General features: G+C 39.4%; 1 protein-coding gene across 1 annotated transcript; it reads right to left on the bottom strand.

The window, feature by feature from the left end:
• Nucleotides 1–1,951: 1,951 nt before the first annotated feature.
• ATP6V1B2 (ATPase H+ transporting V1 subunit B2) lies at nt 1,952–26,546 on the bottom strand. The gene is made up of 14 exons (XM_054498552.2): nt 26,343–26,546; nt 18,934–18,989; nt 14,120–14,218; nt 13,278–13,371; nt 13,071–13,148; nt 12,402–12,541; nt 11,966–12,067; nt 11,500–11,597; nt 10,807–10,930; nt 8,716–8,866; nt 7,182–7,264; nt 6,312–6,416; nt 5,355–5,484; nt 1,952–3,386 (listed from the first exon to the last, which is right to left on the bottom strand). Exons 1-14 carry the CDS (start codon nt 26,476–26,478, stop codon nt 3,247–3,249), a joined length of 1,536 nt encoding a protein of 511 aa, XP_054354527.1. The 5' UTR covers nt 26,479–26,546; the 3' UTR covers nt 1,952–3,246.
• Nucleotides 26,547–27,851: the final 1,305 nt, after the last annotated feature.

Here is a 27,851-nt window from a genome sequence, read left to right as displayed (position 1 = left end):
TTTGATGCGTGGAGTGGCCTTTGGATGTTAACATTGTGCTGTGGGAAGAGCACTAGCCCAGGCCTAAAGACCCAGGTTCCAGCTCGTGTTCTGCCATTCCCTTGTGACCCTGGACAAGTCATTTTCCAGTTGCATCTGTGGATAAAGGGCTACACGACCACTGGTACCTGGAATGCTGTAATTTATTAGATTTAGAAAATGCTCTAGGAGTTTGGAGATGAAATTCTTTGGAGAACAGTGTCATATCACACGTGCACTACTTGTAGCTGCTAACCACAGCAAACAGCCATGGGCTTGATTCTAGGTTAGGGACCCTCAGGCTCCTACAAAGGAGACCTAGGCATTGTTCATGTGTGCCTCAGCCTCAGGGAGAGCCATGGTCAGATGCTTTGCTTTTCCCTTAAGTAGAAATGTGGCAGACTGTTCAGGGAGGGTCCCACAATTCCTAGCCTTCACATGTGTCTGAAAAACACTTACTAAGTTTTCTGGACGAGTTTTGCCACTAGCTCACGATACAAAGCTCTGTGACCCATTATTGACTGGAAGTGATTTCTCATTGTTTCCAAACATCAGTCACCCGCTCCTTGTTACCATTGCAGGGCTTCATATGGAGGAGGGGGCAGCTGGGGACACCACATGGTTTGCCTGAGCGTGAGGCAGGTGTTCAACCCCAAACTGGAAAAATGGCTTGAAGTAAAACTACAGTTGGTAGCTGAGTAAGGAACATGACTGTTTCATTTAAAAAAACCCCACTTCCTTCTACTTAAGTTTTCCCACAAAGGGTAATTTTCCCTCAAGAACTGCCTTGCCAAGTATTTCTTGTTGTAGTCTCTAAATGCTATTTTAAATGTAGTCTGGGGAACTATTTTCTGTTGGCTCCTAATACTGAATTAAGCTAACTTTCCCTTATGAGAGTAACAAAAAATTTCAAGAGCAGAGGATGCTTTGTTGACCTCAGACGATTTGTACCCCCACACTTGCTGAAAATGAAACATCTTAGCGAGGTATTTATGACATTAGTCTGAAAACATTTTTTCACTTACATGAAATCTTACACAATGAAGTGGCAGTCAACTGCAAGAATAAATGCCGAATGAGTCATTTTAGTTAGCCTGACCTTGGAGGACACTTGGCTTCGTAACAGGTCTTTTCATTAGGTCTTATTCTGGTATAAAAGGGCTCCTTAAGAAAATGTTTTCACTAAAAAATAAGTTACAAATTAACAAGAGTGCTACATAACCAACAATTCCTAAGTATTACGTCAGAGTAATAAGGCAAATTCATCTTAAAAAAGGTTTACTAGTAACAGTGGCTTGCTATGGACCAGGCACTGTCCTAGTGTTTTACACACAAAAATCTCCAGTCCTTACAGTGACCCTAAAAGGCATAATACAAGCAGACAAGCAGACTCGAATGTGCTGAATGATTAAGCAAGGCCATAGAGTACTGGCAGAATCAGAAACAGAACTCAGGTCTACCCAGTTCTTCTTAGGATTAAGCTTTTTCCCCTCCATCTCCTGAAAGCTGCCTTGAACTGGAGTGGGGAGAAATGAGAGGCTCCATGACAGCATGCCCTGTGCTTTCACCAGGTTTCTTTATACACCGGACATCCATGTGAGATTTTATGTGAAACAAGTTTTGGCTTGCTTCAAGCTGTATTTCACTATTTAGCACCCTCTTTTGCTCACAGCAGATGGGCTCTAGAGGTCCTGACAAGGCCTGAAATGAGGAATGCTGGGGAGCACCTGTAGGAATGCTCAGCCCTAGATCAAACTACAGCATGCTGTAAGGGACAGTACTGAAAAGAACGACAAGGGCAGTCTGGAAGCCATGTCCCTACAACACAAGGGCTGGTTCCCAATCCTGGTTATGATGCTCAGAACTGTGAATTGAAGAGATGCGTGATTACGTATTTGCTTGTTGCTTTCCTTGTTAGAAGATACAGAGTCACTTTAGTTAACTTCCATTTAATTTAACATTTATTTTCACTTTATATCCAGATGTCACATTTTCTACATTAAAATATAATCATGCTGACTCCCCCCACCCCCACCCCTCAAAGAAAAAAGTGAAGAACTTTACACAACATGAAAGATGGAATGCACGGAGTAGGGAAGTTGCTATTGCACCTAAGTAACAAAGAACACGAGACCAACAGGACACATGGCAGAACTGCATAGAAGATCGCTCAGGGCTCACGTCAGGAAGGCGCAGGAATTCAGAAAACTCTAAAGCTTGGAAATGCTATCGTTTGTGCCACAAAGATTACCCTAAAAAGGTAGAGAGAGGTCAAAAAGCAGAACCAAACTGGGGATTTTCAAAGGCTGCTCTCTAACACAGTTTAAAATATCCGTAAACATAAGTGCTTCTGCTCCCCTCCTTGCCTTCAGCATCTGGTAAACACTTTAGAAACTTAAACCACTGTTAGCATGTCAGAATGTAGAAAGGCTGTAGGTTTTTCTTTCTTCTCATCTCGTACCCCAAACAACAACTCTATTGGCGATTGTAATCACATGACTCCTCTGCTTGGAAACCCAGTAAGGATCACCAAGACAAGGGGCCTCACTGCTACCAGAAGATACCAACTGTGCAAAAAGTTGCAGGATTCTGTGTATTATCTGGAGACGGAGAGCTGTAAGACACAGGAATCCCAATACATAAGTACTAAAGAGAAAAAGAAAACTCCTTTCACTCATCTATTCATTATATAGGAAAGAGCAAGTAGACAGTCAAAACCATCTGCTTCGAGCAGCAGCACAGCCCAGCAATACAGGCACACCAACAAACCGAAAGCAAACACTCAGCAAAGAGCATCTTGGCCCTTCTCAAAGGAGACTTCTTTCAGACTGGATCTTGCCCCTAATGTAGAGACCAAAGCATTATAACTTCAGAGACTGGTACTCTTGAGGGAGTTGAGAGGTAAGGTCTAAGAGACCCAAATAATGAGACCGTTATCAGGTAACTAACTACTCCACTATGTACAATACATACAGCAATAAGAAAACGCCACTCCATCCCTGCAGCACTTTAAACATAGCACTGAGGACCCAGGTAGGGGGATATTTTAAGGTCTGTTAGCAGTTTAAAACGTTGCAACACTGGCACAATATGTTACCTATTCTTTGTTTTTAATTACAGGGTAACATGGTAAACTCCAACACAAAGGTGGGAACTGGGGAGCGCAAAAGGAATAAAGAAAACAGAACCAGTATTTCACAAGAGCGCGGAGCAATGCGGAAGCAGCAGCTAATGCTTTGCAGAGTCGCGAGGGTAAAATTCGCTGAGGGTGCTCTGAGGGATTCTCTTCAGCATTTCTTTGGGGAAGATTCGGAGTAGCTGCCAGCCAATGTCCAAAGTCTCAAAGACAGTGCGATTTTCGTAAGGACCTTAAAAAATTGAGATTGAATTAATAAATGCAAATGACTTCCAACTTAGTAGTGTTATCCAGTATGTATTGTTATATGACTAGCAGTGTATTAAACAGATATTGAAAAAAAAAAAGTTGGGGCTTCCAAGACTAAATGAGAAGGACTGAGGAAAAGAAGGCACAGACGGTGAGTATCATAAGGAACCAGAGAAGAGGAAGAGACGGCTGGGCTGAGACAGGGAGCAGTCTTGCGGGAGAGGATGGTGAGACAGATCTGAGATTTGACAACTGGGTAGGATACTTGAGCAATGGAAACTAGAATCAATGTTTTGTCCAGAGATTAGTGAGAAAAGTCTCCCTAGCACAGGAGGTTCACACAAAGAGAAAAGGCTGAATTTGAAGGCAACTAACACAGATGCTCAGAAGGCCATAAATGCCAGTGAAGCACCTGAATACACGCAACCCTCTCCAGAGTATCACTATCTGAAGGTCAGTGGTTTTCCAAGTTGTTAAAATCATTTTTGATGGCAGAATCATCCTTATCCCCACAAATAAATCTTATTCTTTGATTCCAAGGCTGGAGGTCTGGGTTCTTTTCTCTAGATGAAAACTTTATTTTGTTTAAGATATTCAGGTTCTGCATTAAAAAAATTCCAACAATCATAAATATTTTGGGGATTTGAATATTAATAATGTATCATATAACTGGAAAGGTGCACATCCTAAGTGTACAGCCTGATGCATTTATTCCAAAGTAAACACACCTGTTGTAACCACCGATGTTAGAGTATCACTAGCATTAGCAGGGCTGATGGGAGAGACCAAGCAAAACAGCTTGAAAATCCTGCCTATGCTATGTCATAAAAACCATTACAGGCTTTTTTAGTAGAGGGACAACCAACAAAATTAGTAATATATTTACCCTGGCAATGGCACACAGGGAGTCAAGGAGATTGGTGAAAAAGTTGGCACCAATGGTCAAGGGTGATGGGACAAAGATTTGGACTCAAACCACCTTTGCACTCAAGAGTGGTCAGAGACCAGCAGCTTCAACATCACCCAGGAATTCACAGCAATGCAAAATCTCTGCCCCCACCAAGGTCTGCTACATCTGAATCTGCATTTTAACAAGATCTCCAGCTGATTCAAAAGCATATTGAAGTTTAAGAAATACAGGACTAAGGTATTATAATGGGAATAAAAACTGAATAGGGTAAAATATTTCAAAGGAAAACAACACAAATTAGTAAATAATTGATCACTGGACAATAAGCAAAGAAGGTTAAGAATAATGCCCAGTTACTGAGCTTGGGTTAACTGGGACAATGATTATACCAGAGATAGATAAAAATTGAAAGGGCACTGCTAGGCAGGTCAGTTGGAAAAAAAACTTTGGTTCTGAGTACACTGAGCCTGAGGGGATGGTGGCATAAACAACAACGGTGTTCCTAAGGCAGCTGGCGATGTGGAATCAGAAGTCTGGACAGTGGGTAAAGGTCCACACATCATAGAGCCCAAAGCAGAGTGAAAAGTGGACGCTGTGAGGGAAAGCAGAAAGAACAGGTAACTGAGCTTTTTGGATTATTAACAATTAAGAGGCAGGAAGGTAAGAAATGAGAAAAAGAGATGAATATAGATGAATCAGGAAAGTCCCAAGCCCCAAATGTCAAAGCAGATCATTGCTAAGAAGTTAGCAGCAAGGAGAACTGGCAATGAAGTTGCACCGCAGAGGGCCTGGGAAGGAGGATGCAGAAGGGCGATGGAAGAAGGAAAACAGTGAGATGGTAGCTGAGTAACTAGAAAATCAATTCAAGATCTTCCCAAGATGTTTAGAAGCCAGAGGGTTAAGGCAGGCAGGTGACAGAGCCTCTTCTCTAACCAGAGAAATAACTATATAGAAACCAACGAGAATTCTCTTAGGCTTGGAAAGCAGTTTTCAAAATTACATATGAGGCTTTTTATGTTTGTAAGACAACAGTCATCTTACCCTGAGCAATGAAGTTCCTCTCAAACTTCTGCAGAAATTCCAAGTAGAGAAGATCATCTGAGGTAAGGGCTTCTTCTCCAACAACAGCTTTCATGGCTTGTACATCCTTCCCAATAGCATAGCACGCATACTAAAGAGAAGAAAGGCCCCCATCAGCAGAGAGAAGCTCTCAAAATGTTCAGTCATCTGGGATATAGGAATGTACTCCTCTAGTTCTCCTCACAAGAACCCATAGAAGGAATTTACAAAAACAATTCACATAAAATTCATATGAAAGTACCAGGACTATATTCTCACTCAGAAAGGAGTCTTCAGGCATACAATACACAGACACTCCTAATGCTCTACAAAAAACACACTTCTTCAATATGTTAATGAGCTCAAAATTTATAGAGCAGCTGAAAATCAGAACTCATAGTTAAACCATGGAGAAATCCATCTTGAAGTTCTATTAAAAAAAAATCTGTGATATCGCTAAGTTTACCATTTCTACTTTATGGCCACACTATTTTTCTTTATTTGTGTTAGTGTACAATCTTACATGAGTATAGAAATCAAGGATTTCAGAGTCTACATAAAACTGTATACTTTAGTGTTCTGGTGATGGCTTAGTATGTTAAGCAAGAAATAGGTTAGAGTAGCCTTTCAGGAATACTCTATAATTAACATTAAAATTGCTAATAAAAAATTTAAACAACCTAATTGCTTGGCTTTTTATTTGGAAACTTGATAGCATTAGACATGGGTTTCAAGCTAATCTTGATCATCTGCATCTATCCTTATGAGAAAAGGCTGCTTTGGTTCTAATGAATGATTATGTATTATTCCACATTAAGCCTACACTAAAATTCCATGTGGATGGGGAAGAGAAAAGCGGTAAGGGTGAAAGACAAGAGGTGTAAGACAGCAGAAACATATCCATATTTTCAAACACCATTCTTAGAAGAATGTACGCACCAGCTGGTTAGATACATCGGCATGATCCTTCCTGGTCATCCCTTCTCCAATAGCAGACTTCATTAACCGTGATAGTGAGGGCAGCACATTGATAGGTGGATAAATCTTGGGTAGAATGAGAGGGGAAAAAATACTATATTTAAGTACAAAACTCAAGTTTTGCTGGTAATAAAAAAACATTCGAAACTCATTATTACAACTTAAATCCCAGAAAGCTGCTGCATTTGTCTCCTAGATGAACCCTACTGTCTCCTCCTGGCGAGAAAAGGTGGTAAAAACACTGTACAGCACAGCACTTCCTTCCAGAATCAAATCCAGAAAAGCGTCACAGCACAGCACTTCCTTCCAGAATCAAATCCAGAAAAGCCTCATCTGCAACACTGCACAAGACTATTTTAAAAAACTCAACTTTCAACATCTGTTTGGTAAGTACTACCACATTATCGATTCAAAATGGTCTTCTGAACTCTGACTTAAACAATTATACACACAATAAAAATAACAATAATTCCTAACAGCTGATTTTAGAAGTCAGCATCTACTAGAGAAGCATGGAAAAGTCATTTTTTTCTATTAATAACAAGATTGGTAGATGATACCATTATGGAATAGAATTCCCAAAAAAGTTCTTGGAGATAAGTGACTCCGTTTTAAGACACAATAAAGAAAAGTGTTGAGAAAATTCTTAATTCTAGCATTCTGCCGACACCAGAATTTAAGAGAATAGAAATGACAATTTTATAACCATATTAAAAACAATTCCAGTTGATACTTTCTAAGTAAAGCAATTCCTAAGAGCAAAATCCAAATCACTAAAGAATAACGGATGAGCAGGTCTGCAAGCTTCACAGCACTGCTCACGTCCAGTACCTGTCTGTTGTGCAGCTGTCTGTCCACATAGATCTGCCCCTCTGTAATGTAGCCAGTCAAGTCTGGGATGGGGTGAGTGATATCTACCGGAGGAAGACAGTCGGCATTAAGCATGGCATCTTTAGGTTATGAGTTTTAAGGTGGCCATCTCTCAGAACCAAACCCACATGAAGTCCCTCTGTACTACCTATAACATTACTTAGAAGAGCGTTCTTAGAGTCATTTTCTGTGATGCTGCAAATGTGCTGTGTCTGTGCTGTGCAGTACGGTAGCCATTAGCCAAATGTGGCTATCTAACACTTGAAACGTGGCTAACAAAACTGAAAAACTTAATTTCAATTATTTTAGTTAACTTGAACTTAAACAGCCAAATGTGGCTAGCGGCAACCATACTGGCCAGTTTAGTTTGGTTGCAGCAGTTAGATGTGTGTTGGGCTCTATGAGGTAAACTGGCTGCATTAATAAAAAATACTCTCTCCCCTAGGTAAGCGCTCTCCCCTCTCAATATAAGTAAAGTTTCATTTTAAACCCAAAGTTCCCTTATAGAAATTTGCCAACCTGATGTATACTGAGAACATTCTTAGTTCATAAGCTATGTCGGATGGATACACAACATTTCACCACACAAAACGCAGGCATACAGACAAGTAAACAACACTACACAGGCTGCACCAAAAAGGTCCCACAAAGCAACACATTTCCAAATCTGTTAAATTACATCATTTTGTAGCTACTCCCTTGGAACAAATAATTTTCACGTCAGAGGCAGTACAGAGTAACAGTGTGAGTTATGAAGTCAAACTGGGTCCTAAATCTATCACTTGCTAATCTCAACAAATCATTTTACCTCCCTGTGCCTAAAACAGCATCTGCCTTAAAGTTGCTATGAGGAGCAAATGAGTGAATATTTATAAAGCACTCAGAACAGTGCTCAGTTACAGTAAATAATAACTTACCGTATTTTGTAAAAGTGTTGTTGAAAAACTGAAATAAGGACAAAAAGGCAACACAGGAGAGGAATTCTGAACAGTCATACCCCATGAGCCACCCTGGGCACACACGCAGACAGGCATTGGAAAGTCATTTTTAACCAGCCCTTGGTTAAAAAATCTGTCTCTAAGTTTTGGGGAGTTTTCCACTTGTACTCCTCATGTGGCACTGAACATGGCCATCTTAAATTACTGGTGCACACACATAAAAAACATCCCCAATTAGACTGAGTAACTTACACTAAGTAGAGAACACAAATTCTTTTCAAAAATTCTTTACATTTAGAACAGTGTCCTGCAAACAGCAGGCACTCAATAGTACCTAATAAAGTTAAAAACTTAAATTATGAAGAAAATTGCTTTTGCTCCACAATAGGATAATAACTATGGGTAATTTTCAAATGAAAAATGTTTTATTTAGGCAAATAACCAAGATAAACTCTTAGGGGATGTGTTCTCAAAATAACTTCAACTCGAAAAGGTAGATGGGTCTTCTCTCTCCTTAAAATGATTAGGTGTGTTATAATCCAAATACCAAAACTTACCATCATTAGGCATGGTTAGAATAGGGATTTGAGTAATCGAGCCGTTTCTCCCTTCCACTCGCCCAGCGCGTTCATATATCGTGGCTAAATCTGTATACATGTAACCTGGAAAACCTCGTCGACCAGGAACCTCTTCCCTGGCTGCTGAAACCTGATAGCAGTTCAAGGAGAAGAGCATCACGTGCCATATTATAACAAGCTTGCTTAGAACATGTTTGTTTGAACATGCCAAAGTACAAAGTTGAAAATCCCATCATGTTCATTTTAAATACTGTCCTTAAGAATGATTTAGAAAAATCTCCCGGCAACATAAATTCAAAGTATTCTGTAACAAAAATGTTGACAATGCGGCACAGAAGGTTTTTGCTAAAATCATATTGCCATAATGTAAGTTTTCAAATAGTGTGCTAGAAGAAAATCTGCTTGCAATTTTATAAATCAAAGGAAGTTAATTTCAAAACAGAAAAGATTCTTGGTTCACAAGATTTATTCCACCTGGTGGAACTAGCCATATTTATCTAACCTAATCCCAAAAAGGTCAAAAGGGAAGGAAATGTACACCAGGAATCATCTGCCGCGCTTTACAACATTATTTAACTTAATCCTCGCAGCAACCCTATGAGGAAGGTGTTACCTCCAATTTACAGTTGGAATCAAGGGTCAGAAAAATTAAACAATTTCTGAAGGTCACAAAGTCAGGAGTCCATTCCACTGCACAAAATAAGAATGGTGATAAATGATCTTTACCTTAGAGACATGGATACCAGACTATAGGCGTGCATGTTAACCCACAATCAACTAGAACCCTAAAGCATTATGAAATGCAACTTCTAAGTGCTACTCTGGCATCTTCAAAGGAGCGTGCTACAGCAGTGCTCCTCACAGTGCAGTCTGCAGACCAACTGTTATCAACATGCAATGATCACACAGAAAGCAAGATAAGCATTTAGAAACTTTCAGGGCAATTTGGCAGAATAATTTTATGCCTGTTGAATCTAACAGTTTTAAAATCTGCATTGGTAAATTATATATATAGTTAAAATTTCACTTTTCTAATAACTCATTTTTATTGCATTTTACAAAAGTATCAGTCTGTGATAGATGGGGGAGAAAAACTAGTCCTTGACTAGAGTTAGTCTGAAACAGCAATATAGCAGAGTAAGATATGGTGAGGGCACTGAGGGAATTTTAAGAAGCCTGTCTCTTCAGAAGTCTTTTTATGTGCTTAAAAAAGTAACTTACTCAAAATTTCAGTAACTAGTATTAGAACAAATACCCTAAAACTTCTAGGGGTAACTGTTATAATCTTTCTTTAAGAGACAGGTCTCGATCTGTCACCCAGACTGGAGTGCAGTGGCACAATCATAGCTCACCGCAGCCTCGAATTCCTGGACTCAAGCTATCGCAGCCTCGAATTCCTGGACTCAAGCTATCCTCTCACCTCAGCCTCCTGAGTAACTAGGATTACAAGTGTGTGTGCCACTACGCTCAGCCAATATCTTAAATTTTTTGTGGAGACAGGGTCTTGCTATGTTACCCAGGCTGGTCTTGAACTCCTGATCCCAAGCGACCCTCCTGCCTTGGCTTCCCAAAGTGCTGGGATTACAGGAATGAGCTACCGTGCCCAGCCTGCTAGAATCTTAATATTGTTCCTAAATAAACACTGGGTTTTCTGAAGAAAAAAGTGCTGAAGAGAGTACTGTGAGAGTAGGGTCTTTATAAAATATTAACATCATTAAAAATGGAATTACAAAAAGGTTTAAAAATTAATAGTCTGGACAGAAACAGAACTTCCGGAAGAGTAACTGAATAAACAGCTTGAATTACTTACTCCCTTTTACAATCATTTCTTAATCCACGGAGATAGTGACAGTATGATAAACAGGATAACCATTTAAATCTTATCCTCTAATCACTTCTACCAAGTTGACAAAAAGGGAAGTATTTTCCCTTCTGATTTATTAAGGCTTTCTATTAATATATGAACAGTGGAATCAAAAAACTATAAAGAATGAAAACTTGCAAAGCGACAAGCTAATCCTGAAAATTAAGCAATTTTGTTTAACCGAGGGAAAAACATGAACAACGAACCTCTCGAAGTGCTTCAGCATAAGAACTCATGTCTGTTAGGATAACCAATACATGTTTCTCACACTGGTACGCCAGAAACTCAGCTGTGGTTAGGGCCAGGCGAGGAGTGATAATTCGCTCAATGCTGAAAGGGAACACTGAGTCTTAGGCCACTCACACCAAAAGACCAAAAAGAAATGATTCTGGAAATAACAGTACAATTCCCCTTTTAAAGTTTTAAATAAATTGAGGAGAGTAAAGCAATTGTTACTTTACAAATTCTTAAGTAAGGTATTAACCGTTATTTATAAATGTCCCAGATCTCTCAGTTGTATGGTTTCTCAGCACTGGGGTAGGGCAGGGAGGTAGGAAGCAGAGAGAGAGGAAACAAATGAAAGCCAGATTTTTGAGGTAAGAGGAAAAAATCATTTACGGAGAGTTGATTGTGTATTAGGTAATTTATAAGTATGATCTCATTTAATATGCAAGACAACTCCATGAGACAAGTATCAGCTGTCACATTTTATGAGCTTCAGAACCTAAGTAATTTGCCCAGTGCCAGATAATGACCAAGAAGCAGGGCTGGACTTTAAATACAGGGTTACCTCATTGCTAGGTCCAAATGCTGTTATTACCACATTTTACCTCCCCAACCTTAAGAAACACTTTTGATCCCGAGTCTGGGCCACAGAAAGAAATAGCTCTGTTACTTACGTTGGGTCATTAGCCAAGTTCAAAAAGAGGCAGACATTGTCCATTGAGCCATTTTCTTCAAAGTCAGATTTGAAGAACCGGGCAGTTTCCATGTTTACCTAAATAACAATAACTTCATCAGTGCTGGGAGAAGAAAAATCCTTAACATTTATTTCTGATGAAAGCCAAGCTACAGATTTGAATTGTTCCTTCTTTTAAAACCTCAAGTACCCCAAAAGTCTTCACAAAAACCAACAGAACAAAGAGCCAGTTTGGGGCACAAACAATATTATTCTTAAATTTCAAATTAGTCAAATGCCAAACTTTAGTCCTTAATGCCAAACTTCAGTCCTTTAGCCAAAATGCCAGATTGCAAATTCTTTACCTAAAGAAAAATTCAACTATATATGTACAGCATACTACAATGTTCTCATAACACAAGCAAAATTTTATATATCATACTAAAACAAAAATAACTTCTACTTACACCCATAGCAGCAAATACAATTGCAAAATTTTCCTCACTGTAGTCTACTACATCTTTGGATTTCTTTACCAAACCAGCCTGGCGACAGATCTGAGCTGCAATCTGATGAACAAAGTAGAAGAATTCAGTTGAAATCTAAAATAACATTTCTACAACAAAATAACTTTAACCGTAAACTTTTGGAATCGTAATCATAAACGAAACCAGGATGTTTTAGGGGATTTATTCAACAAAACTATTTTGTACTTTTTGCAAAGATATGCAAGGGTAAGCAAGAAGACATGTGCAGAAATAAAGATGTGAGGTAACTGGATTATACATACAATAACACTAAGTATTTATTTTGAAAACCCTTTATTCGGTTTCTCAGTAACAGTGATGCATTACAGAAATTCTTGTCTGCTAAACTTCATAGCAAACCGATCCCAGTCCTCACCTCATTGTGTGGTAGCCCAGCAGCAGAGAAGATAGGAATTTTCTGCCCCCTAGCAATACTGTTCATCCCATCGATGGCCGAAATGCCGGTCTGAATCATTTCCTCTGGGTAGATCCGACATTGAGGGTTGATTGGCTGACCTAATGTATTTCCAAAAAGGAAAATTTTAACATGTTGCCACACTATTCATGAAGGAAATTAGACACCATCAAATTAAAAGAAAAGAAAAAGCACCAGAAGACCAGAACTACATAAAGCATCTCTTTACTACAAAAAAAAATCAGTTACTTTTCAAACATGAAACTTGAAATAACTTTTTCCTTTACTCTTTTGTAGACTCACAAAGCATAGGGTAATAGAATTCAAGTTCCTAAAGTAAAATAAAGATATAGCAAATAAGAGAGAAGTCCTAATTTCAAATTCACGGTTTTACCACATACATTTCAGATATATCCTAGATATTTTACAGTATCTTAAGATATTAATACATAAAATTTTACGATAATTTCTAAGAAAATATAATTAAATAATAAAATAATTTATAACCTATGGAGCGTGTTGCCTATCTACTTTAAATGATATCACAAAAACCACTCTCTATCTGGCAAAGGTACAAGACAGAGAGAGGTTATTTTCTCCCAAACACAGCAATCCATCTACTGTCCCTACCCATGATATCAAGGAAGTCTTCGGCCAGTACAACAGGACCTCTGTCAATGGGTTTTCCCGATCCATTGAATACCCGACCTAGAAACCAGTAAGAAGACAGGACAGAGTAGATGCTGACTTTCAAATGTTCATAATTTTTAAAAGACATTATGGAAATATGTTTAAAAGGAAACAGATCTCAGCTTAGAATGAATAACATCCATTTACCAAGCATATCCTCAGACACTGGTGTTCGGAGAATATCCCCAGTAAACTCACAGGACGTTTTCTTAGCATCTATACCTGAAGTCCCTTCAAATACCTATCAAGAAAAAGAATTAATCAGAAGGGTAAAAGTAATTTAGATCATGGGCATTTACATTTTATTTGTCTGTTAAACAGCCCTTATAATGTAAAACACATGAATGTATACTACTTTTGATATAATGAGCAAAGAAATATGATAATAAATCAAATTGTCAACCTTTAGATCAAGGGTTCATGCCTACAGGCCAAATTCGATAAGCAAGCTAAGCATGTATATACATACACATATATATATATTTTTAAAGGGTTGTTTCAAAAAAAAGAAAGAAAGAAAAAGAAGAACATGTAGGAGAATTTAGTTGGCCCCACAAAGTCTAAAAGCTTTACTCTCTGGCCCTTTACAGAAATCTTGCCAATCCCTGCTTTAGGCTATTTTTAAGGAGAACATGTTATTTCAGAAAATTGCCATAATTTTAAAACTAGGAACTGTATGAGATAATTTAAAGGAAGAAACTCAGACAGATATCCTTTTGGTTTCATCACATCATCAGTGAATTCTGCTTTTCATCTCTCTCCTTCTACATGACTACTTAATTTTATCCATTTTAAAAAAGCCATTTACTAGTGTTGCTATCGGACTAAGTGACACTGAGCAAAAAAACATGCAATAATAATTTTTTTCCCTGCAGCCGGTAACCAATCTGTAAAGACTCTAAAAACACTTATGCAACGATCATCACAGAAAGAAACAAGCAGTGTTCCGTATGTGTCGGCAACAGTTCAGCTGGCCAGCTGAAACTTACCTGAACTACTGCCTTGGAACCACTAACTTCCAGAACTTGCCCACTTCTCTTTGTGCCATCTGGTAAGGTCAAATGGACAATTTCAGCATACCTGGGAAACTAAAGAGAAAAAAATAAAGGATCAATAACCAACATTTTATGACACATGCTCTGTCTCTCCCATGTTGTGTCTGAATGTGCAACCCTCTACTCTTCACAGACACAGGTTTTTGCTGAGAGCTTTCAATATCCTCGGGTAGTTTAAGTCCTTACAACAAACATCACTGTCACATACACTAGCAAACAAAGCATAAGGTACAGACGAAGGGTCTTAAATCCATGAAAACATGAGAATTAAATGTATTGCTTTTCCTCTGCATGCATATTTTATAGTTTTGAGGCTACAGAAAAGTACAGATAAACACGTTCCCACCACCTAGAACTGATGATTGCTTTCTAGGCTGTGTGTGTAATCAACTGTGTGCTCCAGATGTGATTGATAGGGGAAGAATAAAATGTTACTAAATAGGCTAGGCGCGGTGGCTCACACCTGTAATCCCAGCACTTTGGGAAGCTGAGATGGGCAGATTATCTGAAGTCAGGAGTTCGAGACCACCCTGGCCAACATGGTGTAATTTTATTTTTAATTTTCTAAAAATAAAAAATTAGCGAGGCACAGTGGCACAGGCCTGTAATCCCAGCTACTCAGGAGTCTGGGGCAGAACTGCTTGAGCCGGGGAGACGGAGGTTGCAGTGAGCCAAGATCGTGCCACTGTACTCCAGCCTGGCTGACAGAGCAAGACTCTGTCTCAAAAAAAAAAAAAAAAAAAAAAAGTTACTAAATAATAATTACTATTATAATAAGATAATGCTTAAGTCTCCTCCTCAATCTAGTTCTCCTAACAAGATATATATTCCTCTAATCCATTTTTACTCTTTAAAAAGACATGTCTCCAAAAAATGAAGTTCGGTGATTTACATAAATGGCAATGTACTAATCTTTCTGCAATTTGTTTTTCACTTGACCTGATATTAACATGACATTCTGTCATGTTAATACTTATTTTATCAGCATAATTTATTGAAAGATGCATCATTATTTTGTGTGATGTGAAAAGAGAAACCTGCCAATTAAACTATGATGTGCCATTGGTTTAAGACCCTTTGGAGATATGGGCACCTTAGAATTAATGTTAAAACAGAGCAGATAACTACACTACATTTCATTCAGCTGTTCTTCTACCAGTGGAGTTCTAGGTTGTTCCAAATTTACACTAGTACAAAAATGTTACAATGAGCATTCTTGTATGGGGCTCCTCATACAAGTATGCCAGAATTTCCCAAAGCCATTTGGTGGGCCACATACAGGCCATGCCCATTTTCTGCCAAATTAACTCTGCAAAGGAACCTTATTAATTTAGTCTCCCTAGCTATATAAAAAAGTATCCTTTCCCTCCATCTTTGCCAATCTATGCTTTTAAACGTAATTTTTGCCATTTTAATAAAAACGGCATCGTTTTAGTTTGCATTTTCCTGACTTCTACCAATACTGAGGAACTTCCCATGCTTAACACTGTCAATTATTCATTCATATTACTGATAAGTCAGACTTCATTTCCTATGAATTGCTTATTAATATCCTTTTCTTACTTATCAAGTAAATCCTTCTTATTCATTTACAGAAGTTTTATAGATTCTCTATATTAATCCTTGTACAAATATCTTCTCTTAGTCCCCTTCCTGTCTTTTAACTTTGCTTATGGTATCTTTTCACACAAAAGTTTTAACACTCTTTTTTTTTTTTTATACTTTAAGTTTTAGGATACATGTGCACAACACTTTTTACATAATAAAACATACTGCGGTCCTTTACAAATTTATGTCTCTTGTTTCTTGTTTGGAAAACAGCTTGAAGTCATAAACACGGTCTTCTGTATTGTCTTCTATTAGACTTATGTTTCCTTTTCTATATTTAGATCTTTAATTCATCTCAACTTTTGGTAACTAATTTTATGTTTCTCATTTTTATATGGGAAACCAATTGCCCTAACAATATTCTGAGCAGCACAGTGTCCCCCATGGCCTTGTAATGTTGATTTACCCAGTCGGATTCTCATGTGTGAAGAGTTGATTTCAGGGCTCTAAATCTTGTTCCACTGTTATATCTGCTTATTACTGAACAAAATCCTCATTTTTAATTACTCTTCCCTGATTGTGTTAATTGGGGAGAATTGAGTCTTTTCCTTCATGAACATGGAATCTTCACTTATTTTAGGTCTTCTTTTATGGTCTTTCACAGTGTTTTATAGTTTTCTGTAAATAGTTACTCCGGCATACAGAACACTAAAAATTTTTGTAAACTGATCCTGTATCCACTACTTTGTTTGCTACCATTGTTTCTAATTGTCTGCCACTGGATGACTTGGGTTTTCTGATTCATTAATCAGATTATCAAGAAATGATGATGGCCCTAAATTCTTTTCCCCATAGCACTGGGTAAGTTTTTAGCAGAAAGATGGATAGTGATGCTGAGTGAGGATTGGAAATTTCAGCCCCATCCCCTGACTTCCTGACAGAGTAGTGGTACTGGAAACTGACTAATCACCGCTGCTAAGGACTTGACCAGTCATGCTTAGGTCTTCAAAAAAAATCCTAACTGAGGGTGTTTGGAGAGTTTCTGGGTTGGGCAGCAAGAATACATCCAAGTGCCAGGAAGGTGGTCCACCCCGGCTCCATGGGGACAGAAGCTTCTGTGCTCGGGACTCTTCACGGCCTCACTCTATGATCATCTCTTCAGCTGGCTATTCATTTGTATCCTTTAATATACCCTTATTCAGTAATAGTAATATTAATATATTAATATACCCTAAATCAGTAATAGTAAGTAAATGGTTTTCCTGAGTTCTGTAACCTATTCTAGCAAATTATCGAACTTCAGAAGGGAATCTTCAATCTGTAGCCAAGTTGGACAGTAGCTGTGGGTAACCTGGGGACCCACTACTTTTGATTGGCATCTGAAGTGGACTACAGTCTTGTGGGACTAAGCCCTTAACCTATGGGGTACTCACAACTCTTTGCAGTGTCAGAACTGAATTAAATTGCAGGGCATCCAATAGGTGTTCGCCAAAGAACTGAATTGTTATAGGAAAAAACACACACATCTGGTGTCAGAAGTGAAGTACATACTGAGAACAGCAGTAGAGAGGAAACAGTTGTTTTCCTTTCACTGATTTCAATGGGAATGTTTATAGAATCTTCTAAGTACATGGTTTGCTGCAGGTTGTGGTAGATACTCACTAAGAGCTTAAAAGTTTGTTATATTCCTTATTTTCGAAGAGGCTTTTTAAAAAATGAGTAATTTCATCAAATATTTTTTCTGTATTTATTGAGAAGAATATAAGCTTTTTCTAGTTTAATCCATGAATGTGTTGAATTACATTGTTAGATTTTCTAGTATCAAATTATCTACTTTTGCTGATATTTTACATAGGTATTTTGCTAATATCTAACATGAATGTATTAAGAATTTTGGAATCTGTGTTTATAAGTGAGAACAGCTATTTTTCTTTTCTAATACTACCCTTTTTCTGGTTTGGAGTCAAAGATATGCTAACTTCACAAAATCTGTTGGCAGCAGGGCTACATCTTCTTCTATTCTGATATAATTTGCCTGAGATTATCTGTTCCTTGATCCTGTATGTTTTATGTTAAAAACAAAAGCCAAAATCTAAAATCAAAATGAATCACTATAAATCTCATGGTCTAAATAGATTTTTCTACAACTACATAAAAGTGATTTACCAGTCTTCCCTCACCTATAACTACAACCCAATGTAACATTCAATGAAACTTTTTTAGGTCTCTTAAAATTACTTCCTCAGAGACGGTTTCTAAGTCCTTCCCAGTATCATCTTTCACAGCACCCTAACTGACTCTTCACAGCGCGTACCAGTTAGACATTGATACTATATCTGCATCTCCACTATACTATGCTCAACTAGGGGAGACCCCCATTCTCCTTGTCCACCATTATATTTTCTGTACTGGGCTCAGCACTTAACACAATTGAGCCCAAATATTTTTTGAGCTGTTTCAATAATATACTTACTAATATTAAAAAAATTTATATTTTAAAAATGAGTCCAAAAGTTTATTTAACAAAGAATATAGAAAACAATTAAAATATAAAGAAACAAACAAAGCTTCCTAATATTTTCCTCAGAAAACAAAAGAGGAGGCTGCATTCTTTCACAAAACGTTAACGGGCACCTGCCTAAATCTTGTACAACTTCAGTTTGATTATGGCTTTGAATCAATCTGCAGCACATATCAAACTGTAGACAGGAGGTAAACTCGCTAGGTTTCATCTTGAGATTAGTTTCTACAGGTACCTTATCATACACAAAGATATTACCTTAGTGATAAAGCAGAAGAGGCAATGCACTTTACCCTTTCTTTTAAGAAGTGTTTCTCAATGTATTTTCTGCTTCCAGAGGGGTAACATGCCAAGCACAAATGCATCATTAACCTCTCTTAACAAACTAGTAATTGTATGCCTCTCCCTGACCCACCCCCGTAACCAATGTACAATCACTGTTCTAGAAAACATACTATGGAATTTATTTTCTTGGATATTTTGGTCAAACAGCTCAGGTAAAAAGCTTAGCCCAGGGTATCTGATAGCCCAGGGTATCAGGGTATCTGGGCTTCAGACTGACTGACACTCAGTCTAAAGTATGGCTTAAAAATCATAACAAAAATTTAAAGTATACTAAATAGGACTTAATGCCACATTTTTAACTATATAAATAGACCAAAACAGATAGTGGTATTACCTTAACATGATCTAAGATCACTAGTGGACCATTGACTCCAGATACTGTCTTGTATGCTGGAAAGAAATACACAAGAGTCAGTTTTAGTCAAATAGCACAAAAGCTTAAATTAGCTCTCTGGCATTACCAAAAATCCTTTCTACGTTATCATATCTATTAGAAAACGGTACACTCAAATAGCTACAAAATTTTTCAATGCATTTATAAAATACATCTGTGCCTATACAACTTTTCATAATCCACTGTCATCCAACCAAAAATATTTTGAATCCTTAGTAAGAGTAAGTCATTGTTGTAAGCACCCAGCATACAAAAACAAGACACAGAGGGACAGACTCTGCTTGTCTTCAAAAGTTCAGTCTTATGCGAGGGGGTGGAGTTAGAATGTGATGAGATAAGGGCTCTAACTATGGCCTGCACAAGGTTTGTGGGAGCACAGCAGAAACAGGGGAGTAATTCTCACCTCAGGGAGAAAAGTAAAAACTTTATAGAGGAGGCGGCATTTAGCTAAGTAGATGAGGAAAGGGAATCCTTAATGTTAAGCAGAAGTGACAAAGTCACAAAGGAAATCGGAGAAATTGTATAGCCTGCAAGGTAAAAAGCCACAATTAAATGGTGTCATAAAAACTAGGGGAAAAGAGCTTTTGAAGGAGGGAGTAGGCAATGGAAAGAAAGGCCAGGGGGTCAAACAAGATAAGAAAAGTATCCTTTTAAAAAAAAGTCAAACGTTACTGCCAGGTTAGAGACTGTTGTTTTCCACTGCAAAGTGTGCCCTAGGAATAAACTGCTACTCTACCCCAGCAGGTCCTACCCAAAGCCCTCACCTATCACACCTGCATGGCAAGTGAAATGGGGATCAGGTATAAGAACACTCAGGGGACAGTAATTCTACCAGACACCTACAAAATTCACTAAATTTCATAAGCAGAACAACTGAAAAAAAATACATGAACTAAAGTTTTGAAGAAAATTTACTATAAGGCCTAAAATAATTAACATGAAGCTGTCTAGCAACTGCGAATTTTTCACTTGCTTGATTTCTTTGGAGGTCTTATAATGAGCTTGCACAGAGATTCCTGGCACAGATGTGGACTCCCAAGAATGAGGAAACCATTTACTAACCAGTCTGTCCACTCAAGGGGCTTTGGAATTTAAAATTACAATTCCTTCAGCCTCAGGCTGGGAAGCCAGAGCCCTGGTACAAATGCTGGGACAGAGCTGACAGCGCTGTCAGGGCTTCCATCTTTCCTGCTAACAGGACGTTTAAATCCAGACATCACATATTTGGTTGAATACATCAGTAATTGTACTGTAACTGTATCAAAAGAGGCCCCCCCAACTGAAGTGTATTTTTTTTTCCACTTTAGATAAAAAGCAAGCGACTTGGATGGATGGTCATGTGAAAGGATTAATCATTCCCCTAGATTACTAGAAAGACCCCATTTGCCACATTTTCTGACACTTTTATGAAAACTATCCCTACCGTTTTAAAATGATTGAATACTCTTTAAAAAACATAATTCCAACCCTTTAAAAGATTTCTTCATTGTTCTCATTTTAAAAAGACTCCCAGCATTTTTTTCAATGGCTTTCTAAAATTGCCAAGTAGAAATGGAAAGTGAGCTACATTAAAAATATGTTTTCTTGAAATCAGTTTTCAGAAATGCAGAAACGTAGACCTTTCCAAAACCTTTACCAAACAGCTGGGGTGAGGGAGGGGATATGGTATTGAGATTTATGATAAACAGTTTTGAATAAAATGCAACATCAGTAAAATACATCGGGTTCTTAAAATTCTCTTTATTTTTTCAACAAGATTGTATCTCCTTTATATGTCTAATTTCTACAACAATAATGCTTTAGACTCTCATGTTTAAAATTCAAGCTCATTCCAAACTATGAAATTTTGCCAGTCACGAGCAAAAGTATGACCAAGAAAAAGAAACACCAGTCATAGCTTTTCCTGGAAACAGTGAATCAAGTTGACTTCTACTACAGAAGACAAGATTCTACTTCATCAAAAGTCTCTAAATTTGCAACAACGTACCCAGCCTTTTAAAAAGTCAGTAGGTAACCTTGCAAGTTAATTGATAACACCAACATACATTTAGTAAGTACTTTTCAGGAATTCTCATTTAATCTCCATAACAGACATATTAGTTAGCTATCATTATCCTAAGTTTTAGAAGAGAAAAATTATTCTCAGAGAAATTATTGTGTCTTGGCCAAGGACACAAGTAACCAGCCCAACGATCTGAATGTGTACACTCTAGCTCCAAAGCCACTTATTCTTTGACTCTACTACAGCCCAAATTCTAAAACTGAACTGGTTCATTTTTTGTGGTATGGTATCTTATAAGAATTATGAAGTGATACCACCCAAAACAATTTCACAAGCCTGCAATTTTAGCTATGCAAAACAGGTTTTTACTGTTTAACGCACCAGGCAATATTTCCCTGTGTCTATGTTTTGTCATTATTGCAAAACAATCTTTTTCCAATGGAGTCGTAGCTACTGGAAGAGTTTAAGTAGAGAACGGAGTATCTGGTGGAGGTGTTTCAGCAGTTTTCCTGCATTGATAATCATGAAAAACATGAGGCAATGAGGAGACACTTCCGATACAAACCAGAGGTTAAACGTGCTTGGTTTAAATTCAACTGACATATAAAAACTAAGCTAAGACATGTTATAGTCCAAACAAGATAAAAATGGGACCCAGCTTTATAGTTGGAAAGAGCTTCATGCTTTTACAGAGCATCCTCAGATAGGCTATCTGATTTCGTCTTCACAGAACACAACGAGGTGGGTGCTAGGGTTTGAATATCCCCTCGGAAACTCCAAAACAAGTTGAAACTTCATCCCCGATGTGGCAGTACTGACAGGTGAGGCCTCCAAGAGGGGACTGGGTCATGAGGGCTCTGCTCTCATGAATGGATGAATCCATTCATGGGTTAATGAATTATCATGTGAAGGGAACTGGTGGCTTCACAAAAGGAAGAGAGACCTGAGCTAGTGCCTCCGCATTCTCAGCCCCCTCACCATGTGATGCCCTGAACCACCCTGGGACTCTTTCAAGTCCCACCAGAAAGAAGGCTCTCACCAGATGCGGCCCCTCCACTTTGGACTTCCCAGACTCCAGAACTTTAAGAAACAAATTCCCTTTCTTTATAAATTACCCAGTTTCAGGATTTCTGTTAAAAGGAGCAGAAAATGGCTAACACAGTAGGCAAGGCTGAGGCACCCTAAGGAAACTAAGGCCCTGATAAGTTGGTTTTTAAATGGGGGAGCCAGGCTTCTAACTGTTTTGTTTTTCTTTAATCTTAGGATTGGTACTCTATGACCCTTATAATATTTCTGGCCTTAGTCTTCAGTACAATTAAAAAGTATGGAGACCATACAGCTTCTAGCACTTGGACTACAAGTGGGGACAAAAAGACAATTTGTATAAAACTACAGCTCTTTTCCATGGTACTAAAACTATCTGCAAAGAAAACCAAGCAGAATGATAACAAACACTACCTTCTATCTCTAGATTTATCCAGCTTTCCTCACCATTACCATTAACAGCCCAAAGCAGAGATACCAGTTTAAAGTATGGCTGTCAAAGACATTAAGTTGCCCTTCAAAAAAGGCAAAAACCCAGTTGCAAATTACCTAAATATTTCTATTTACCTACATATTGACCACTCCTCTCCAAATGAACAAGAATTTGAGTCCGTAGGTGTGTGAATGGGGGATAATCAGAACTTCTGACAACACAGAAGATACACGCTTATATTACCTTCTTAACATATTTTACAACCAAAATGTCTTGGCTTTGATTCTGAACTATCATATGAGCCAGAGAAGTATTTATGAAGTAACATCTAAAACCCAAAATCTACACAGGTTTTAAGGAGCACATATTTTATCAGATGACATCCTCTTCCTCCTGCAGGATAGGAGATTGCTCAACACTACTAACACCATTTAATGATTATGAAATACTCAGAAAAAAAGCTGACAGCCATTGCAATAATAAATGTCCTAGTCTTTTAGCCTCTGCCTTATTAGCAAAACAAAAACCCAGAGCAATCATCTTCTCTTGTACAAGAAGAGTAGAGATCTACATGACAAGCAGTGAGCACCTGAAGAAGAGGTTCTAGGAAAAAAGCAAGGAGAAGATTCCTATTTTGACTTTTTGCAGGGCTAGCTCTGCTTTATGATATAAGAAACTTAAGGCCAGTTGATCTAGGGTCTCAAGAAAAATGGAGATGACCAAATTCAAAATATATAGCACCCAAAAGCTCTATGTATGTTGTTGAATCTTTTCTTTTAAGAGAAAATCAAGTTTTCATTCCTTGTGACTTCAGAAATTCAACTAAAATGCTCAAGATAATTTCCTAATTTCAAGCCTGAATATGTTTTCCATTTCTTTTAAAAGTCGTATAATCTTGAAGCTATTTTTAAAAAGGATCTAATTTGTACAGTGGAACTGTCAACATTACTCCATTTCTTCATTCAAAAAACGACTTTTTGGGTTTAAATGCAAGTTACACAATTACAAGGCACATTCTATGTGTCAGGCACTGTGCTAGGCAGTGGGGACACAAAAAGGATCTCTGACTTCTAAAGGTTCAGTGTGACGCTTTAGGCTGGGCGCAGTGGCTCACACCTGTAATCCCAGCACTTTGAGAGGCCATGGCGGGCGGATCTCTTGAGCTCAGGAGTTGCAGACCAGCCTGAGCAACATGGGGAAATCCCATCTCTACCAAAAATAAAAAATAAAAATTAAAAAAAAATTAGCTGGAGGTAGTGGGGTCCGTCTGTAGTCCCAGATACTCGAGAGGCTGAGGTGGGAGGATCGCTTGAGCCTGGGATGTGGAGGTTGCAGTGACCTGAGCTCACACCACTGCACTCCAGCCTAGGCAACACAGTGAGACCCTGTCTCAACACACACACACACACACACACACACACACACACACACAAAATAACTATAATTACATATCCCCTTAAATGATAACATCAATCAATTTACAAAAATTTACAATCAATTTACAAAAATTAAGAGGTTGGCTGGGCGCGGTGGCTCATGCCTGTTATCCCAGCACTTTGGAAGGCCTAGGTAGGCGGATTGCCTGAGCTCAGGAGTTCGCCACCAGCCTGGGCAACACGGTGAAACCCCGTCTCCACTAAAATACAAAAAATTAGCCGGGCATGGCGGCGTGCGCCTGTAGTCCCAGCTACTCGGAAGGCTGAGGCAGGAGAACTGCTCAAATCTGGAAGGCGGAGGTTGCAGCGAACCTAGATTGCGCCACTCTGCACTGCAGCCCGGGTGACAGAGCGAGACTCCATCTCAAAAAAAAAAAAAAAAAACCCACAAAAATTAAGAGGTTAATCAATATTTACTCAGAAGCAATTAAAACTTTTGAGTAGAATAAAAAATATGGCAAAATAAGAAGATATTCAAATGCTGTTAGTTGTTAGCCTAAGTATGATATCATTTATGCTTTTTAGAATAACACGGATATATAAGTGAAACTCAACTCAACCGGGCATTTCAACTCCCTGCTCTGATTCCACCCATGTTCACAATCTATCCACTGAATTATTCAAGCAAGGAGTTTAACTGCAAGTTACACAATTACAAGACACATTCTATGTGTCAGGCACTGTGCTAGGCAGCGTGGACATAAAAAGGATCCCTGACCTCTAACAGTTCGGTGTGAAGCCCTATGCTACAACTGTCAAGAATAACGTCTGGAAAAATCCTTCAGCAACTGGCTAAGTACGTACAAACCATGGAGAAATCATATTCATCTCTCTCAAAGGTTTACAATCTTAATCATGGAGTACTCTTTGAATAACATTATTTCAGTTGATATTCTCTGAATTGACACTGAATGATTAATTATATGGAAACTGACTACTGCACCTTTATAACCTTTTTTGAGAGGCACCACTAATGTCTATCTGTTCTACCCAAAGAAAGGCAATGCATACAAACGCAATTAATAAAAGAGAATTTGTAATTCGTAGGTATAAATTTATTGCCAAGGTTTGCGTAAGAATGCAACATCTGCCGATTTCCTGAAGTAGCTACTTCAGCTCAGATAAGCCCCAACATACATTTTCTAATTCGAACAATTCCCAGTGTAAAAGGCACATCTCAGCAATCCACCGAATCAAATGTTTTCCTTTTTCTTCACACTGCAGTGCTATCACATGATCCAGTGACAGATCAGGATGTGGATTAGTCAGGCTTCAGATCGCCCAGACTAACACCCTTCATCTGAAATCCTTTTTAACCAGTCGGCCACCTAGAGACACTCTGGCAATTAACCAGTGAAAATGCAGTCTCACCACCCGGGGAAACATCATGTGCTTTTCCCAGTTTTTTAAAAAGTCTATTTCGAGGGCTCATTGCCAGTTCCGAAGAAAGCTGTGAAGAAGTTAGATGCTACACAACTGCATTCCCTAGTAATCAAGAATCATTTCTTTTGGAATTGCTGAGCTATCCACTTAAACCTAGTTCATTAAGGTCTTTTTATTTAAATAATCACAACACTTAAACAAGCCTATGCACACACACCACCTATGGGCAAAGCCACTTGGCTTCCCCAAAGAACCCTGCACTCAACCAAGTTTGGTTAACTGGTCAGTAAATGAAGAGGCAACGGTAGAAACAGGCCCAGCGGGAATTTAAGAACCTGGATTTTTAGTCCCCGCTCTGCCAATAATTAAGTGTCTGAAGCATGGCAATCCTACCCCTTCCAGGACCTTAGGCTTCTCACCCGTAAAATGATAGGGCTGGACTGGATGACCTGCAAGGTACTTTTCAGCTCTAGCGTTCTCTGATATCTAGGTGTCGTTCTGTGGAGCAGCCCCTCCACCAAACACCAAGCCACATCTCCCTCTGGCTACTGGCCTGACCTCCATCCACGAAAGGCCTGACCTCGTCAGCGATGGCTCTACCGTCTGCCCTCCGCAGGAGTTGAAGACCCCATTGAGGTCCTCACCAGGGGAAGGGAAGAAGAAGGGGCGTTCCCCCGACCCCTAGATATCCAAATGAAGTCAGGGTAAGATTAAGATCGGAGCGACAAGAAGTGGCCCTCGGGGACGGGAAGCAAGTGCCTAAGAAGGCTCCAGTCTAGGGAAGCTGGGGAGGGGAGGGGGTAGGGCAACAGCCAGGAGCCCACCAACCCCAGGAAAAAGTTCCCGCTGGTGCTCTTGCCCTCAGCCCATCTCCTGGAAATATTAGGTACAGGCAAATCTTCTTCTAAAGAGACAAGTGGGTCTGGGTCGGAGGGGAGACGCGGGAGGGAAAAACAAATCCTACCCCTACCCGCTGGGTAAGCAGGTGACTGGGAGCAAAGGGCTAGGCTAAGGAGCAAAGACCGGAGACGTATTACTCTCTGATACTCACTGAGGCGAGGCTGGGAGAGGTAGTTCCGACTGACTGCCAGCGCCTGCTCCCGAGCTCCCACCGTCGGCCCACCGGTGGGCACGGGTAGCTCGGGTGCGGCCCCGTTGACAATCCCCCGCATCGCCCGCAGCGCCATCTTGTCTCCTCGGTCCCGACTGGCCCAGCAGCGACGCCGCGCACGCGCAGATATAGCAAGGCGGCCCGCGGCCCGAGGCTCCGCCCATGCGCGCTGCGGCGCCCCGGCCTCGCCCCGCCCCCTTCGCGGCCGGCCGCCCCCAGGCTCGTGACTTCGCGTCGCTGGGGCCAGGCAGGCTTGCGAGCAAGAGGAGCTGACCAGCGTGCTGGGAGGCGGGCGCGGGCGCAGAGGGAAGGCAAGCGAAAGAGGGGAGATGGAAGGAGAGAGGAAAACCAGCCGAAAGAGAGGCGCACGAGCGGGGTGAGGGGAGGAAGGCAAACGCGTGCAGGCCAAGGTCAGCTGATATCCCTTTCGAATGGGCTTTCATGACGCTGGATGGAGAGAACTCAAGCTGTGAAAACCACTTTGAAAAACAGAAGCAATGGAAAATATGTTTCAGTGATTGTTAACACATGTGGCATCATTTAGTTCACTTTACTCCCTACCCAATTCGTTCACGCATGTATCCATTCAACAAACATATATTGGCTTGTTATAGGATGTGCGTAGCGGTGTGAAAAATAAGAGCAGATTTGGAAGCTGTCTAAGGAGTGGGACTAGTGCTGGATGACAGCCCAGGCTGTAGGCCGGAGCAACGGAATGGATTATTATTATTATTATTATTATTATCATTATTATTATTATTTTGAGAGGGAGTCTCATTCTGTCGTCCAGGCTGGAGTGCAGTGGCGTAATCACGGCTTACTGCAACTTCCGCCTCCCGGGTTCAAGCGATTCTCCTGCTTCAGCCTCATAAGTAGCTGGGATTACAGGTGCCCGCCACCACGCCCAGCTAATTTTTGTTTTTAGTAGAGACGGGGTTCTACCATGTTGGCCAGGCTGGTCGCGAACTCCTGACATCAAGTGATCCTGCCGTCTTGGCATCCCAAAATGTTGGGATTACAGGCGTTAGCCACTGCACCCAGAAGATTATAATTTTTAAGTTTAACTAATATCCAAAGTTGGCACGAGTAAAATTAAACAGGAATTGTAATACTTTACTGATAGGAGCACAATTGGTGTGATATTTAGAAGAACAATTTGGTGATATCTCATTCAAATATTTTGGTACTAGCAACTTATAATTCTCTCTCTCTGTAGATATATCTGTATCTATCTATCCACTCAGCATATATGACAAATATTTTCCATTATATATAATACATTACATCATACACCATATGGTATATATTATTATATATGGTCTACAGACTTATACATGTATATATACATACACAGATTTTTAAAAAAATTTTGTAATAGCATAAACCTAGAAACAGTCTAAATGCCCATTCATAAATTATAGCCTATTAAGTCAAAGGTATTTCTCAAAC

Source organism: Pongo pygmaeus, chromosome 7 (assembly GCF_028885625.2).
Source record: "Pongo pygmaeus isolate AG05252 chromosome 7, NHGRI_mPonPyg2-v2.0_pri, whole genome shotgun sequence".
Taxonomy (NCBI): Eukaryota; Metazoa; Chordata; class Mammalia; order Primates; family Hominidae; genus Pongo; species Pongo pygmaeus.
The sequence above is the reverse complement of the archived record's forward strand: the minus strand, read 5'-3'. Positions and strand labels throughout refer to the sequence as shown.